The following is a 19955-nucleotide window of genomic DNA, read 5'->3' on the forward strand; positions in this document are numbered from 1 at the left end:
ACATAGCCATGTTATACACTCATTGTGTATTATAACTTGTAGTATTATTTTTCTAATTTCTTTCTCTCTGCATTGTTGTCCACATATCAACATTTTGAGCTTGTTTCTCAGTTATATTATTTGTATTAGAAGTGTAACTAATTATTAAATCAAATCAAATGTTATTTTTCATATGCTTCGTAAAACATAAGCATTTCACTGTTATTCTACACCTGTTGTTTTACGAAGCGTGTGAGGAATACATTTGGTTGTAAATGAGATCTGTATTTCATTTTCAATATGTAATTATAAAGGGGGTATTGTGTGTGTGTGTATGGCTGAGCTGATACATGTAAATCAATTTTGAAGTCAGGCTGTAAAACAACAAAATGTGGAATAATTCAAAACAGGGTACGAATATTTTGTGAAGACCCCATGTTTGTAAGTGAAACACCGGTTTTTGACTGGCATCTGCTGGTCCAAACAGGAAGACGCTCCAGAGCGGCGCTCATTGGCTGTTGCCATGACATCGCCTCGTTGGATATGCGGACGCTGAGGAGTGAAGCATTCTGGGATACGGACACAAATTTGCAGCGATGCTTTGGTGAAGATTTTCTCAAGACGAAAACACTCTACAAAAATGAAGGTATTGTTGCCTAGAAACAAGACGGGTATAGTTATATAATATCTGTATATACTTCCTTAATCCGGGTATTTCAATTATCTACGCGTTTATATTTAGGTTGTGGTGTCCCCGAACCCAAATGTTGCTAATGTTAGCTGGCTAGCTAGCTAACGTTACCAGTAAAGGCTACTTCTTGGCTAACTAATCATTTGCACCAAGTCAAACCACCTGTTACAAACTATCTCCCTTTATTGGGACAGGGGAGATCGGTAGCAGACTGGAGTGGGGAAAATACAGCGATAAGAGGGACGTACCTGTATGGTGGAGTCGGGATTCGTACCCAGGCTGAGGGGTTGTATGTTCTGTAGACCAGGGTTTCACCAACTCTATCCTGGAGCTTCACCTCTGATTGTTACTGAAACAGGCGGGGAGAAAGCTCTATTGTTTCTACTGATGATAAGTTCTTTAACGTTACCCACGAGACCAAATTCTTCCTTCTCTCTCTCTCTCCCGCTCCTCTCTGTCTCCCTCCCTCTCTCTCTGTCTCTCTCTTCACTCTCTGTCTCTCTCTCCTCTCTGTTTGTCTCTCTCTCTCCTCTCTGTCTCTGTCTCTCGCCCTCTCTCTCTCTCTCTCTTCTCTCTCTGTCTCTCTCTCCCTCTCTCTCTCTCCCTCTCTGTCTCTCTCTCTCTGTCTCTCTCTTTCTCTCTCTGTCTCTCTCCCTCCCTCTCCCTCTCTCTCTCCCTGCAGCGTGTTTTCACCCTCACAGACAGAGCTTGGTTGGGGTCCTGTCTCCAGTACAAATGGCAGAAGACCCTGGGGAACTACATCGCTGTCGCAGGGTGAGTTGTTGCTCTGATGGTTGCTGTTGTCAGGTCTTCATCATACATGTTATTATGGTGTAAAACTCCTGGTCCAGGGGGTTTAGTGGAGGTCTTCATCATACATGTTATTATGGTGTAAAACTCCTGGTCCAGGGGGTTTAGTGGAGGTCTTCATCATACATGTTATAATGGTGTAAAACTCCTGGTCCAGGGTGTTTAGTGGAGGTCTTCATCATACATGTTATTATGGTGTAAAACTCCTGGTCCAGGGGGTTTAGTGCATGTCTTCATCATACATGTTATTATGGTGTAAAACTCCTGGTCCAGGGGTTTAGTGGAGGTCTTCATCATACATGTTATAATGGTGTAAAACTCCTGGTCCAGGGGTTTAGTGGAGGTCTTCATCATACATGTTATTATGGTGTAAAACTCCTGGTCCAGGGGTTTAGTGGAGGTCTTCATCATACATGTTATTATGGTGTGGTGTAAAACTCCTGGTCCAGGGGTTTAGTGGAGGTCTTCAACATACATGTTATTATGGTGTAAAACTCCTGGTCCAGGGGGTTTAGTGGAGGTCTTCATCATACATGTTATTATGGTGTAAAACTCCTGGTCCAGGGGTTTAGTGGAGGTCTTCAACATACATGTTATAATGGTGTAAAACTCCTGGTCCAGGGGTTTAGTGGAGGTCTTCATCATACATGTTATTATGGTGTAAAACTCCTGGTCCAGGGGTTTAGTGGAGGTCTTCATCATACATGTTATTATGGTGTAAAACTCCTGGTCCAGGGGGTTTAGTGGAGGTCTTCATCATACATGTTATTATGGTGTAAAACTCCTGGTCCAGGGGGTTTAGTGCAGGTCTTCATCATACATGTTATTATGGTGTAAAACTCCTGGTCCAGGGGGTTTAGTGGAGGTCTTCATCATACATGTTATTATGGTGTAAAACTCCTGGTCCAGGGGGTTTAGTGGAGGTCTTCATCATACATGTTATTATGGTGTGATGTAAAACTCCTGGTCCAGGGGTTTAGTGGAGGTCTTCATCATACATGTTATTATGGTGTGGTGTAAAACTCCTGGTCCAGGGGGTTTAGTGGAGGTCTTCATCATACATGTTATTATGGTGTAAAACTCCTGGTCCAGGGGGTTTAGTGCAGGTCTTCAACATACATGTTATTATGGTGTAAAACTCCTGGTCCAGGGGGTTTAGTGGAGGTCTTCATCATACATGTTATAATGGTGTAAAACTCCTGGTCCAGGGCGTTTAGTGGAGGTCTTCATCATGCATGTTATAATGGTGTAAAACTCCTGGTCCAGGGGTTTAGTGCAGGTCTTCATCATACATGTTATTATGGTGTAAAACTCCTGGTCCAGGGGGTTTAGTGGAGGTCTTCATCATACATGTTATTATGGTGTGATGTAAAACTCCTGGTCCAGGGGTTTAGTGGAGGTCTTCATCATACATGTTATAATGGTGTAAAACTCCTGGTCCAGGGGTTCAGTGGAGGTCTTCATCATGCATGTTATTATGGTGTAAAACTCCTGGTCCAGGGGGTTCAGTGGAGGTCTTCATCATACATGTTATTATGGTGTAAAACTCCTGGTCCAGGGGGTTTAGTGGAGGTCTTCATCATACATGTTATTATGGTGTAAAACTCCTGGTCCAGGGGTTTAGTGGAGGTCTTCATCATACATGTTATTATGGTGTAAAACTCCTGGTCCAGGGGTTTAGTGCAGGTCTTCATCATACATGTTATTATGGTGTAAAACTCCTGGTCCAGGGGTTTAGTGGAGGTCTTCATCATACATGTTATTATGGTGTAAAACTCCTGGTCCAGGGGGTTTAGTGGAGGTCTTCATCATACATGTTATAATGGTGTAAAACTCCTGGTCCAGGGCGTTTAGTGCAGGTCTTCATCATGCATGTTATAATGGTGTTAATATTATTATATTAATATAATACCAGTCTGTATTCACCTGGACCAGAGCTACCTGTTATATCTATTAATATAATACCAGTCTGTATTCACCTGGACCAGAGCTACCTGTTATATCTATTAATATAATACCAGTCTGTATTCACCTGGACCAGAGCTACCTGTTATATCTATTAATATAATACCAGTCTGTATTCACCTGGACCAGAGCTACCTGTTATATCTATTAATATAATACCAGTCTGTATTCACCTGGACCAGAGCTACCTGTTATATCTATTAATATAATACCAGTCTGTATTCACCTGGACTAGAGCTACCTGTTATATCTATTAATATAATACCAGTCTGTATTCACCTGGACCAGAGCTACCTGTTATATCTATTAATATAATACCAGTCTGTATTCACCTGGACCAGAGCTACCTGTTATATCTATTAATATAATACCAGTCTGTATTCACCTGGACCAGAGCTACCTGTTATATCTATTAATATAATACCAGTCTGTATTCACCTGGACCAGAGCTACCTGTTATATCTATTAATATAATACCAGTCTGTATTCACCTGGACCAGAGCTACCTGTTATATCTATTAATATAATACCAGTCTGTATTCACCTGGACCAGAGCTACCTGTTATATCTATTAATATAATACCAGTCTGTATTCACCTGGACCAGAGCTACCTGTTATATCTATTAATATAATACCAGTCTGTATTCACCTGGACTAGAGCTACCTGTTATATCTATTAATATAATACCAGTCTGTATTCACCTGGACCAGAGCTACCTGTTATATCTATTAATATAATACCAGTCTGTATTCACCTGGACTAGAGCTACCTGTTATATCTATTAATATAATACCAGTCTGTATTCACCTGGACCAGAGCTACCTGTTATATCTATTAATATAATACCAGTCTGTATTCACCTGGACCAGAGCTACCTGTTATATCTATTAATATAATACCAGTCTGTATTCACCTGGACCAGAGCTACCTGTTATATCTATTAATATAATACCAGTCTGTATTCACCTGGACCAGAGCTACCTGTTATATCTATTAATATAATACCAGTCTGTATTCACCTGGACCAGAGCTACCTGTTATATCTATTAATATAATACCAGTCTGTATTCACCTGGACCAGAGCTACCTGTTATATCTATTAATATAATACCAGTCTGTATTCACCTGGACCAGAGCTACCTGTTATATCTATTAATATAATACCAGTCTGTATTCACCTGGACCAGAGCTACCTGTTATATCTATTAATATAATACCAGTCTGTATTCACCTGGACCAGAGCTACCTGTTATATCTATTAATATAATACCAGTCTGTATTCACCTGGACTAGAGCTACCTGTTATATCTATTAATATAATACCAGTCTGTATTCACCTGGACCAGAGCTACCTGTTATATCTATTAATATAATACCAGTCTGTATTCACCTGGACCAGAGCTACCTGTTATATCTATTAATATAATACCAGTCTGTATTCACCTGGACCAGAGCTACCTGTTATATCTATTAATATAATACCAGTCTGTATTCACCTGGACCAGAGCTACCTGTTATATCTATTAATATAATACCAGTCTGTATTCACCTGGACTAGAGCTACCTGTTATATCTATTAATATAATACCAGTCTGTATTCACCTGGACCAGAGCTACCTGTTATATCTATTAATATAATACCAGTCTGTATTCACCTGGACCAGAGCTACCTGTTATATCTATTAATATAATACCAGTCTGTATTCACCTGGACCAGAGCTACCTGTTATATCTATTAATATAATACCAGTCTGTATTCACCTGGACCAGAGCTACCTGTTATATCTATTAATATAATACCAGTCTGTATTCACCTGGACCAGAGCTACCTGTTATATCTATTAATATAATACCAGTCTGTATTCACCTGGACCAGAGCTACCTGTTATATCTATTAATATAATACCAGTCTGTATTCACCTGGACTAGAGCTACCTGTTATATCTATTAATATAATACCAGTCTGTATTCACCTGGACCAGAGCTACCTGTTATATCTATTAATATAATACCAGTCTGTATTCACCTGGACCAGAGCTACCTGTTATATCTATTAATATAATACCAGTCTGTATTCACCTGGACCAGAGCTACCTGTTATATCTATTAATATAATACCAGTCTGTATTCACCTGGACCAGAGCTACCTGTTATATCTATTAATATAATACCAGTCTGTATTCACCTGGACTAGAGCTACCTGTTATATCTATTAATATAATACCAGTCTGTATTCACCTGGACCAGAGCTACCTGTTATATCTATTAATATAATACCAGTCTGTATTCACCTGGACCAGAGCTACCTGTTATATCTATTAATATAATACCAGTCTGTATTCACCTGGACCAGAGCTACCTGTTATATCTATTAATATAATACCAGTCTGTATTCACCTGGACCAGAGCTACCTGTTATATATTAATATAATACCAGTCTGTATTCACCTGGACCAGAGCTACCTGTTATATCTATTAATATAATACCAGTCTGTATTCACCTGGACCAGAGCTACCTGTTATATCTATTAATATAATACCAGTCTGTATTCACCTGGACCAGAGCTACCTGTTATATATTAATATAATACCAGTCTGTATTCACCTGGACCAGAGCTACCTGTTATATCTATTAATATAATACCAGTCTGTATTCACCTGGACCAGAGCTACCTGTTATATCTATTAATATAATACCAGTCTGTATTCACCTGGACCAGAGCTACCTGTTATATCTATTAATATAATACCAGTCTGTATTCACCTGGACCAGAGCTACCTGTTATATATTAATATAATACCAGTCTGTATTCACCTGGACCAGAGCTACCTGTTATATCTATTAATATAATACCAGTCTGTATTCACCTGGACCAGAGCTACCTGTTATATCTATTAATATAATACCAGTCTGTATTCACCTGGACCAGAGCTACCTGTTATATCTATTAATATAATACCAGTCTGTATTCACCTGGACCAGAGCTACCTGTTATATCTATTAATATAATACCAGTCTGTATTCACCTGGACCAGAGCTACCTGTTATATCTATTAATATAATACCAGTCTGTATTCACCTGGACCAGAGCTACCTGTTATATCTATTAATATAATACCAGTCTGTATTCACCTGGACCAGAGCTACCTGTTATATCTATTAATATAATACCAGTCTGTATTCACCTGGACCAGAGCTACCTGTTATATCTATTAATATAATACCAGTCTGTATTCACCTGGACCAGAGCTACCTGTTATATCTATTAATATAATACCAGTCTGTATTCACCTGGACCAGAGCTACCTGTTATATCTATTAATATAATACCAGTCTGTATTCACCTGGACTAGAGCTACCTGTTATATCTATTAATATAATACCAGTCTGTATTCACCTGGACCAGAGCTACCTGTTATATCTATTAATATAATACCAGTCTGTATTCACCTGGACCAGAGCTACCTGTTATATCTATTAATATAATACCAGTCTGTATTCATCAGTTTGGGGTCTGGTACCCATCACTGGGACACCAATGCCCACCTTCTACTGTAGGCTAAATATCCATATTGGACAAGACAGTTGTTCTATTCAGTTCTGTTCTATTCAGTTCTGTTCTATTCTGTTCTATTCTGTTCTGCTCTATTCAGTTCTGTTCTATTCTGTTCTGCTCTATTCAGTTCTGTTCTATTCTGTTCTGCTCTATTCAGTTCTGTTCTATTCAGTTCTGCTCTATTCAGTTCTGTTCTATTCAGTTCTGTTCTATTCAGTTCTGTTCTATTCAGTTCTGCTCTATTCTGTTCTATTCAGTTCTGTTCTATTCTGTTCTGCTCTATTCAGTTCTGTTCTATTCTGTTCTGCTCTATTCTGTTCTGCTCTATTCAGTTCTGTTCTATTCAGTTCTGCTCTATTCAGTTCTGTTCTATTAGTTCTGCTCTATTTTATTCTGTTCTGTTCTATTAGTTCTGTTCTATTCAGTTCTGCTCTATTCAGTTCTATTATTCTGTTCTATTCAGTTCTGTTCTATTCTGTTCTATTCAGTTCTGTTCTATTAGTTCTGCTCTATTTTATTCTGTTCTATTCAGTTCTGTTCTATTCAGTTCTGTTCTATTCAGTTCTGCTCTATTTTATTCTGTTCTATTAGTTCTGCTCTATTTTATTCTGTTCTATTCAGTTCTGTTCTATTCAGTTCTGTTCTATTAGTTCTGTTCTATTCTGTTCTATTCAGTTCTGCTCTATTCAGTTCTGTTCTATTCAGTTCTGTTCTATTCTGTTCTATTCAGTTCTGTTCTATTCAGTTCTGCTCTATTCAGTTCTGCTCTATTCAGTTCTGTTCTATTAGTTCTGTTCTATTCAGTTCTGCTCTATTCAGTTCTGCTCTATTCAGTTCTGTTCTATTCAGTTATGCTCTATTTATTCTGTTCTATTCAGTTCTACTCTTTTCTATTCTAAACTATACTGTTATGTACTATACTGTTATGTACTGTTATGTACTGTACTGTTATGTACTGTACTGTTATGTACTGTACTGTTATGTACTGTACTGTTATGTACTGTTATGTACTGTTATGTACTGTACTGTTATGTACTGTACTGTTATGTACTGTACTGTTATGTACTGTACTGTTATGTACTGTTATGTACTGTACTGTTATGTACTATACTGGTATGTGCTATACTGTACTATACTGTACTGTTGTGTACTGTACTATTATGTACTATACTGTTATGTACTGTTATGTACTATATTGGTATGTGCTATACTGTACTATACTGTGCTGTTATGTACTATACTGTTGTGTACTATACTATTCTGTACTGTTATGTACTGTACTGTTGTGTACTGTTATGTACTATACTGTACTGTACTGTTATGTACTATACTGTTATGTACTATACTGTTATGTACTATACTGTTATGTACTGTACTGTTATGTACTGTACTGTACTGTACTGTTATGTACTATACTGTTATGTACTGTTATGTACTGTACTGTTATGTACTATACTGTTATGTACTATACTGTTATGTACTATACTGTTATGTACTATACTGTTATGTACTGTACTGTACTGTACTGTTATGTACTGTACTGTTATGTACTATACTGTTATGTACTGTACTGTTATGTACTGTACTGTTATGTACTGTTATGTAATGTTATGTCCTATACTGTTGTGTAATGTTATGTACTATACTGTACTGTACTGTAATGTTATGTACTATACTGTACTGTACTATACTGTTATGTACTATACTGTTATGTACTATACTGTTATGTAATGTTATGTAGTGTTATGTACTATACTGTACTGTACTATACTGTACTGTTATGTACTGTTATGTACTATACTGTACTGTACTATACTGTTATGTACTATACTGTTATGTAATGTTATGTACTGTTATGTACTATACTGTACTGTACTATACTGTACTGTTATGTAATGTTATGTACTATACTGTTATGTACTATACTGTACTGTAATGTTATGTACTATACTGTTGTGTACTGTTATGTACTATACTGTAATGTTATGTACTATACTGTACTGTACTATACTGTACTGTTATGTACTATACTGTACTGTACTGTTATGTACTATACTGTACTGTACTATACTGTACTGTTATGTACTATACTGTGTGTAATGTTATGTACTGTTATGTACTATACTGTACTGTACTATACTGTACTGTTATGTACTGTTATGTACTATACTGTACTGTACTATACTGTTATGTACTATACTGTTATGTAATGTTATGTACTGTTATGTACTATACTGTACTGTACTATACTGTACTGTTATGTAATGTTATGTACTATACTGTTATGTACTATACTGTACTGTAATGTTATGTACTATACTGTTGTGTACTGTTATGTACTATACTGTAATGTTATGTACTATACTGTACTGTACTATACTGTACTGTACTATACTGTACTGTTATGTACTATACTGTACTGTACTATACTGTACTGTTATGTACTATACTGTTGTGTAATGTTATGTACTATACTGTACTGTACTGTACTGTTATGTACTATACTGTTGTGTAATGTTATGTACTATACTGTACTGTAATGTTATGTACTATACTGTACTGTAATGTTATGTACTATACTGTTGTGTACTGTTATGTACTATACTGTTATGTACTGTACTGTACTGTTATGTACTATACTGTACTGTACTATTCTGTACTGTTATGTACTGTACTGTTATGTACTATACTGTTATGTACTATACTGTACTGTACTGTTATGTACTATACTGTACTGTACTATTCTGTACTGTTATGTACTGTACTGTTGTGTAATGTTATGTACTATACTGTACTGTAATGTTATGTACTATACTGTTGTGTACTGTTATGTACTATACTGTACTGTACTGTTATGTACTGTACTGTACTGTACTATACTGTACTGTTATGTACTATACTGTACTGTAATGTTATGTACTATACTGTTGTGTACTGTTATGTACTATACTGTTATGTACTATACTGTACTGTACTGTTATGTACTATACTGTACTGTACTATTCTGTACTGTTATGTACTGTACTGTTGTGTAAATGTTATGTACTATACTGTACTGTAATGTTATGTACTATACTGTTGTGTACTGTTATGTACTATACTGTACTGTACTGTTATGTACTGTACTGTACTATTTATGTACTATACTGTACTGTAATGTTATGTACTATACTGTACTGTTATGTACTATACTGTACTGTTATGTACTATACTGTACTGTAATGTTATGTACTATACTGTACTGTACTGTACTGTACTGTTATGTACTATACTGTACTGTACTGTTATGTACTATACTGTAATGTTATGTACTATACTGTACTGTACTGTACTATTCTGTACTGTTATGTACTATACTGTTGTGTAATGTTATGTACTATACTGTACTGTACTGTAATGTTATGTACTATACTGTACTGTAATGTTATGTACTATACTGTTGTGTACTGTTATGTACTATACTGTTATGTACTATACTGTACTGTACTGTTATGTACTATACTGTACTATTCTGTACTGTTATGTACTGTACTGTGTGTAATGTTATGTACTACACTGTACTGTAATGTTATGTACTATACTGTTGTGTACTGTTATGTACTATACTGTTATGTACTATACTGTACTGTACTGTTATGTACTATACTGTACTATTCTGTACTGTTATGTACTGTACTGTTGTGTAATGTTATGTACTATACTGTACTGTAATGTTATGTACTATACTGTTGTGTACTGTTATGTACTATACTGTACTGTACTATACTGTACTGTACTGTTATGTACTATACTGTACTGTAATGTTATGTACTATACTGTACTGTACTGTACTATTCTGTACTGTTATGTACTATACTGTTGTGTAATGTTATGTACTATACTGTACTGTACTGTAATGTTATGTACTATACTGTACTGTAATGTTATGTACTATACTGTTGTGTACTGTTATGTACTATACTGTACTGTACTGTTATGTACTGTACTGTACTGTTATGTACTATACTGTACTGTAATGTTATGTACTATACTGTACTGTTATGTACTATACCTTACTGTTATGTACTATACTGTACTGTAATGTTATGTACTATACTGTACTGTACTATACTGTACTGTTATGTACTATACTGTACTGTACTGTTATGTACTATACTGTACTATAATGTTATGTACTATACTGTACTGTACTGTACTATTCTGTACTGTTATGTACTGTACTGTTGTGTACTGTTATGTACTATACTGTACTGTAATGTTATGTACTATACTATACTGTACTGTTATGTACTGTACTGTAATGTTATGTACTATACTGTACTGTTATGTACTATACTGTACTGTACTGTTATGTACTATACTGTACTGTAATGTTATGTACTATACTGTACTGTACTATTCTGTACTGTTATGTACTGTACTGTTGTGTACTGTTATGTACTATACTGTACTGCCTGCTGTTATGTACTATACTGTACTGTAATGTTATGTACTATACTATACTGTTATGTACTGTACTGTAATGTTATGTACTATACTATACTGTACTGTTATGTACTGTACTGTACTGTTATGTACTATACTGTACTGTTATGTACTATACTGTACTGTTATGTACTATACTGTACTGTTATGTACTATACTGTACTGTACTGTTATGTACTATACTGTACTGTACTGTTATGTACTATACTGTACTGTACTGTTATGTACTATACTGTACTGTTATGTACTATACTGTACTGTTATGTACTATACTGTACTGTAATGTTATGTACTATACTGTACTGTTATGTACTATACTGTACTGTACTGTTATGTACTATACTATACTGTACTGTTATGTACTATACTATACTGTACTGTTATGTACTATACTGTACTGTACTGTTATGTACTATACTGTACTGTACTGTTATGTACTATACTGTACTGTACTGTTATGTACTATACTGTACTGTACTGTTATGTACTATACTGTACTGTAATGTACTATACTGTACTGTTATGTACTATACTGTACTGTTATGTACTATACTGTACTGTTATGTACTATACTGTACTGTAATGTTATGTACTATACTGTACTGTACTGTTATGTACTATACTGTACTGTTATGTACTATACTGTACTGTAATGTTATGTACTATACTGTACTGTACTGTACTGTACTGTACTGTTATGTACTATACTGTACTGTTATGTACTATACTATACTGTACTGTTATGTACTATACTATACTGTAATGTTATGTACTATACTATACTGTAATGTTATGTACTATACTGTACTGTAATGTTATGTACTATACTGTACTGTAATGTTATGTACTATACTGTACTGTACTGTTATGTACTATACTGTACTGTAATGTACTATACTGTACTGTTATGTACTATACTATACTGTAATGTTATGTACTATACTGTACTGTAATGTTATGTACTATACTGTACTGTACTGTTATGTACTATACTGTACTGTAATGTACTATACTGTACTGTTATGTACTATACTGTACTGTACTGTTATGTACTATACTGTACTGTACTGTTATGTACTATACTGTACTGTACTGTTATGTACTATACTGTACTGTAATGTACTATACTGTACTGTAATGTACTATACTGTACTGTAATGTACTATACTGTACTGTTATGTACTATACTGTACTGTTATGTACTATACTGTACTGTAATGTTATGTACTATACTGTACTGTAATGTTATGTACTATACTGTACTGTAATGTACTATACTGTACTGTTATGTACTATACTGTACTGTAATGTTATGTACTATACTGTACTGTACTATACTGTACTGTACTGTTATGTACTGTACTGTACTGTTATGTACTATACTATACTGTACTGTTATGTACTATACTGTACTGTTATGTACTATACTATACTGTACTGTTATGTACTATACTGTACTGTACTGTTATGTACTATACTATACTGTACTGTTATGTACTATACTATATTGTACTGTAATGTTATGTACTATACTATACTGTACTGTAATGTTATGTACTATACTGTACTGTAATGTTATGTACTATACTGTACTGTAATGTTATGTACTATACTGTACTGTACTGTTATGTACTATACTGTACTGTAATGTACTATACTGTACTGTTATGTACTATACTGTACTGTAATGTTATGTACTATACTGTACTGTAATGTTATGTACTATACTGTACTGTAATGTTATGTACTATACTGTACTGTACTGTTATGTACTGTACTGTACTGTAATGTACTATACTGTACTGTTATGTACTATACTGTACTGTACTGTTATGTACTATACTGTACTGTACTGTTATGTACTATACTGTACTGTACTGTTATGTACTATACTGTACTGTAATGTACTATACTGTACTGTAATGTACTATACTGTACTGTAATGTACTATACTGTACTGTTATGTACTATACTGTACTGTTATGTACTATACTGTACTGTAATGTTATGTACTATACTGTACTGTAATGTTATGTACTATACTGTACTGTAATGTACTATACTGTACTGTTATGTACTATACTGTACTGTAATGTTATGTACTATACTGTACTGTACTATACTGTACTGTACTGTTATGTACTGTACTGTACTGTTATGTACTATACTATACTGTACTGTTATGTACTATACTGTACTGTTATGTACTATACTATACTGTAATGTTATGTACTATACTGTACTGTACTGTTATGTACTATACTGTACTGTAATGTTATGTACTATACTGTACTGTACTGTTATGTACTATACTGTACTGTTATGTACTATACTGTACTGTTATGTACTATACTGTACTGTAATGTACTGTACTGTACTGTTATGTACTGTACTGTACTGTAATGTTATGTACTATACTGTACTGTAATGTTATGTACTATACTGTACTGTTATGTACTATACTGTACTGTACTGTTATGTACTATACTGTACTGTAATGTTATGTACTATACTGTACTAGTTTAATTCTATACTATTTTACTGTGTTCTTTTCTAAAGATCTGACAGCTCAGTGAAGATATTTGACAGACATGGACAGAGGAAGAATGAACTAAATCTACCTGGGTGAGTTCAACATAGAGAAACACATCTAGTTGGCCTGCTGGGACCATACTGACACATCTATCTGTCCTGCTGGGACGATACAGACACATCTGGCCTGCTGGGACGATACTGACACATCTGACCTGCTGGGACGATACTGACACATCTGACCTGCTGGGACCATACTGACACATCTGGCCTGCTGGGACGATACTGACACATCTGGCCTGCTGGGACGATACTGACACATCTGACCTGCTGGGACGATACTAACACATCTGGCCTGCTGGGACGATACTGACACATCTGGCCTGCTGGGACGATACTGACACATCTGGCCTGCTGGGACGATACTAACACATCTGGCCTGCTGGGACGATACTGACACATCTGACCTGCTGGGACGATACTGACACATCTGACCTGCTGGGACGATACTGACACATCTGACCTGCTGGGACGATACTGACACATCTGACCTGCTGGGACGATACTGACACATCTGACCTGCTACTGACACATCTGACCTGCTGGGACGATACTGACACATCTGACCTGCTGGGACGATACTGACACATCTGACCTGCTGGGACGATACTGACACATCTGGCCTGCTGGGACGATACTGACACATCTGACCTGCTGGGACGATACTGACACATCTGACCTGCTGGGACGATACTGACACATCTGACCTGCTACTGACACATCTGACCTGCTGGGACGATACTGACACATCTGACCTGCTGGGACCATACTGACACATCTGACCTGCTGGGACCATACTGACACATCTGACCTGCTACTGACACATCTGACCTGCTGGGACGATACTGACACATCTGACCTGCTACTGACACATCTGACCTGCTACTGACACATCTGACCTGCTGGGACGATACTGACACATCTGACCTGCTGGGACCATACTGACACATCTGACCTGCTGGGACCATACTAACACATCTGACCTGCTGGGACCATACTAACACATCTGACCTGATACTAACACATCTATCTGTCCTGCTGGGACGATACTGACACGTCTATCTGGCCTGCTGGGACCATACTGACACATCTGACCTGCTGGGACGATACTGACACATCTGGCCTGCTGGGACGATATTGACACATCTGACCTGCTGGGACCATACTGACACATCTGACCTGCTGGGACGATACTGACACATCTGACCTGCTGGGACGATACTGACACATCTGGCCTGCTGGGACGATACTGACACATCTGGCCTGCTGGGACGATACTGACACATCTGGCCTGCTGGGACGATACTGACACATCTGACCTGCTGGGACGATACTGACACATCTGGCCTGCTGGGACGATACTAACACATCTGACCTGCTGGGACGATACTGACACATCTATCTGGCCTGCTGGGACGATACAGAAACACATCTATCTGGCCTGGTGGGACGATACTGACACGTCTATCTGGCCTGCTGGGACCATACTGACACATCTGACCTGCTGGGACGATACTGACACATCTGACCTGCTGGGACGATACTGACACATCTGACCTGCTGGGACGATACTGACACATCTGACCTGCTGGGACGATACTGACACATCTGACCTGCTGGGACCATACTGACACATCTGACCTGCTGGGACGATACTGACACATCTGACCTGCTACTGACACATCTGGCCTGCTGGGACCATACAGAAACACATCTATCTGGCCTGCTGGGACCATACAGAAACACATCTATCTGGCCTGCTGGGATGATACTGACACATCTGACCTGCTACTGACACATCTGGCCTGCTACTGACACATCTGACCTGCTGGGACGATACTGACACATCTGGCCTGCTGGGACGATACTGACACATCTGGCCTGCTGGGACGATACTAACACATCTGACCTGCTGGGACCATACTAACACATCTGACCTGCTGGGACCATACTAACACATCTGACCTGCTGGGACGATACTGACACATCTGACCTGCTGGGACGATACTGACACATCTGACCTGCTGGTACCATACTGACACATCTGACCTGCTGGGACGATACTGACACATCTGACCTGCTGGGACGATACTGACACATCTGACCTGCTGGTACCATACTGACACATCTGACCTGCTGGGACCATACTAACACATCTGACCTGCTGGGACCATACTGACACATCTGACCTGCTGGGACGATACTGACACATCTGACCTGCTGGGACGATACTGACACATCTGACCTGCTGGGACGATACTGACACATCTGACCTGCTGGGACCATACTGGCACATCTGGCCTGCTGGGACGATACTGACACATCTGGCCTGCTGGGACCATACTGACACATCTGACCTGCTGGGACGATACTGACACATCTGGCCTGCTGGGACCATACTAACACATCTGACCTGCTGGGACCATACTGACACTCTCCCCCTCCCTCCCTCCCTCCCTCCCTCCCTCCCTCCCCTCCCTCCCCTCCTCCCTCCTCCCTCCCTCCCTCCCTCCCTCCCTCCCTCCCCCTCCCAGGCGTTGTGTAGGGATGGACTGGGATAAGGATGGGAGACATCTTGGCAGTCCTCTCTGACAAGTCCAGCTCCGTTTACCTCTGGGCTAACGTCAACAAAACCTCACAGATAGACAGCGGCATGAGGTGGGCTGGACTCACACACCTCACACACCTCCACCCTCACTCAAACCTCACAGATAGACAGCGGCATGAGGTGGGCTGGACTCACACACCTCACAGATAGACAGCGGCATGAGGTGGGCTGGACTCACACACCTCACAGATAGACAGCGGCATGAGGTGGGCTGGACTCACACACCTCACAGATAGACAGCGGCATGAGGTGGGCTGGACTCACACACCTCACAGATAGACAGCGGCATGAGGTGGGCTGGACTCACACACCTCACACACCTCACAGATAGACAGCGGCATGAGGTGGGCTGGACTCACACACCTCACACACCTCACAGATAGACAGCGGCATGAGGTGGGCTGGACTCACACACCTCACAGATAGACAGCGGCATGAGGTGGGCTGGACTCACACACCTCACAGATAGACAGCGGCATGAGGTGGGCTGGACTCACACACCTCACAGATAGACAGCGGCATGAGGTGGGCTGGACTCACACACCTCACAGATAGACAGCGGCATGAGGTGGGCTGGACTCACACACCTCACAGATAGACAGCGGCATGAGGTGGGCTGGACTCACACACCTCACAGATAGACAGCGGCATGAGGTGGGCTGGACTCACACACCTCACAGATAGACAGCGGCATGAGGTGGGCTGGACTCACACACCTCACAGATAGACAGCGGCATGAGGTGGGCTGGACTCACACACCTCACACACCTCACACACCTCACAGATAGACAGCGGCATGAGGTGGGCTGGACCCACCTCACACCACACACAGGTGGGCTGGACCCACCACACACACCTCACACACCTCACAGGTGGGCACTCACACACCTCACAGATAGACAGCGGCATGAGGTGGGCTGGACTCACACACCTCACACACCTCACACACCTCACAGATAGACAGCGGCATGAGGTGGGCTGGACTCACACACCTCACCCACCTCAGACACCAGCGGCATGACCTGGGCTGGACCTCACCCACCTCACACACCTGGGCTGGACACACCTCACAGATAGACAGCGGCATGAGGTGGGCTGGACTCACACACCTCACAGATAGACAGCGGCATGAGGTGGGCTGGACTCACACACCTCACCCACCTCACAGACCACACACACCTGAGGTGGGCTCACCCACCTCACACACCTCACACACCTCACAGATAGACAGCGGCATGAGGTGGGCTGGACTCACACACCTCACAGATAGACAGCGGCATGAGGTGGGCTGGACTCACACACCTCACAGATAGACAGCGGCATGAGGTGGGCTGGACTCACCCACCTCACACACCTCACACACCTCAGACACCTCACCCACCTCACCCACCTCACCCACCTCACACACCTCACCCACCTCACACTGGACTCACACACCTCACCCACCTCACACACCTCACCACCTAGACACCTGAGGTGGGCACCTCACACACCTCACACACCTCACCACCTCAGACAGCCTCACACACCTGGGCCCACCTCACACACCTCACCCACCTAGACACCTCACACACCTCACACACCTCACACACCTCACACACCTCACACACCTGACACACCTCACACACCTCACACACCTCACCCACCTCAGACACGGCATGAGGTGGGCACCTCACACACCTCACACACCTCACCCACCTCACCCACCTCACACACCTCACACACCTCAGACACCTCACACACCTCACCCACCTCACACACCTCACCCACCTCACAGATAACACACCTCAACACCTCACCCACCTCACACCTCACACACCTCACACACCTCACACACCTCACACACCTCACCCACCTCACACACCTCACACACCTCACACACCTCACACACCTCACCCACCTCACCCACCTCACACACCTCACACACCTCACCCACCTCACACACCTCACACACCTCACCCACCTCACCCACCTCACACACCTCACACCTCACACACCTCAGGTGGGCACACCTCACACACCTCACCCACCTCACACACCTCACACACCTGGGCACACCTCACCCACCTCACCCACCTCACACACCTCACACCTCACACACCTCACACACCTCACCCACCTCACACACCTCACCCACCTCACACACCTCACACACCTACACACCTCACACACCTCACCCACCTCACACACCTCACACACCTCACACACCTCACACACCTACACACCTCACCCACCTCACACACCTCACACACCTCACACACCTCACCCACCTCACACACCTCACCCACCTCACCCACCTCACACACCTCACACACCTCACCCACCTCACCCACCTCACACACCTCACACACCTCACACCTCACACACCTCTGTCCTGGGTAACACGGCACTGTCCTGGGCAACACCTCACCCACCTCACACACCTCACCCACCTCACACACCTCACCCACCTCACACACCTCACCACCTCACACACCTCACACCCCTCACACACCTCACCCACCTGGGCTACACACCTCACACACCTCACACACCTCATGAGGTGGGCTGGACCTCACACACCTCACACATAGACACACCTCACACACCTCACCCACCTCACACACCTCACCCACCTCACCCACCTCACACCCTCACACACCTCACCCACAGATCACACCTCACACCACCTCACACACCTCACCCACCTCACACACCTCACCCACCTCACACACCTCACCCACCTCACCCACCTCACACCCCTCACACACCTCACCCACCTCACACACCTCACACACCTCACACACCTCACCCACCTCACACACCTCACCCACCTCACACACCTCACACACCTCACCCACCTCACCCACCTCACACACCTCACCCACCTCACCCACCTCACACACCTCACCCACCTCACACACCTCACCCACCTCACACACCTCACACACCTCACACACCTCACACACCTCACACACCTCACCCACCTCACACACCTCACACACCTCACCCACCTCACACACCTCACACACCTCACACACCTCACCCACCTCACCACCTCACACCTCACACACCTCACACACCTCACACACCTCACCCACCTCACCCACCTCACCCACCTCACACCCTCACACACCTCACACACCTCACCCACCTCACACACCTCACACACCTCACCCACCTCACACCACCTCACACACCTCACACACCTCACCCACCTCACACACCTCACACACCTCACACACCTCACACACCTCACACACCTCACCCACCTCACCCACCTCACC

The 19955-nt window shown here is 41.3% G+C and overlaps 1 protein-coding gene and 1 pseudogene across 3 annotated transcripts; one reads left to right on the top strand and one right to left on the bottom strand.

Annotated features, from left to right (window-relative positions):
* The first annotated feature begins 470 nt into the window (after positions 1-470).
* On the top strand, positions 471-16755 carry LOC127921149 (WD repeat-containing protein 19-like; annotated as a pseudogene).
* On the bottom strand, positions 14205-16494 carry LOC127921141 (uncharacterized). Of its 3 annotated transcripts, XM_052504958.1 has the most exons (7): positions 15583-15893; positions 15233-15488; positions 14981-15092; positions 14733-14892; positions 14517-14676; positions 14349-14432; positions 14205-14292 (listed from the first exon to the last, which is right to left on the bottom strand). In XM_052504958.1, the coding sequence occupies exons 1-6, from the start codon at positions 15827-15829 to the stop codon at positions 14363-14365; spliced, it is 1005 nt and encodes a 334-aa protein (XP_052360918.1). In that variant the 5' UTR covers positions 15830-15893; the 3' UTR covers positions 14205-14292; positions 14349-14362. The 3 variants fall into 3 exon arrangements, 2 of the variants coding, with proteins under 2 accessions (XP_052360918.1, XP_052360919.1); XR_008108285.1 differs by adding exons at positions 15991-16214; positions 16271-16494 and having other exon boundaries at positions 14205-14432; positions 14517-15488; positions 15583-15694; XM_052504959.1 differs by lacking the exons at positions 14517-14676; positions 14733-14892; positions 14981-15092 and adding exons at positions 15991-16214; positions 16271-16494 and having other exon boundaries at positions 14205-14460; positions 15401-15488; positions 15583-15694.
* Positions 16756-19955: the final 3200 nt, after the last annotated feature.

This window comes from Oncorhynchus keta, unplaced genomic scaffold, assembly GCF_023373465.1.
Source record: "Oncorhynchus keta strain PuntledgeMale-10-30-2019 unplaced genomic scaffold, Oket_V2 Un_contig_2152_pilon_pilon, whole genome shotgun sequence".
NCBI classification, from domain to species: domain Eukaryota; kingdom Metazoa; phylum Chordata; class Actinopteri; order Salmoniformes; family Salmonidae; genus Oncorhynchus; species Oncorhynchus keta.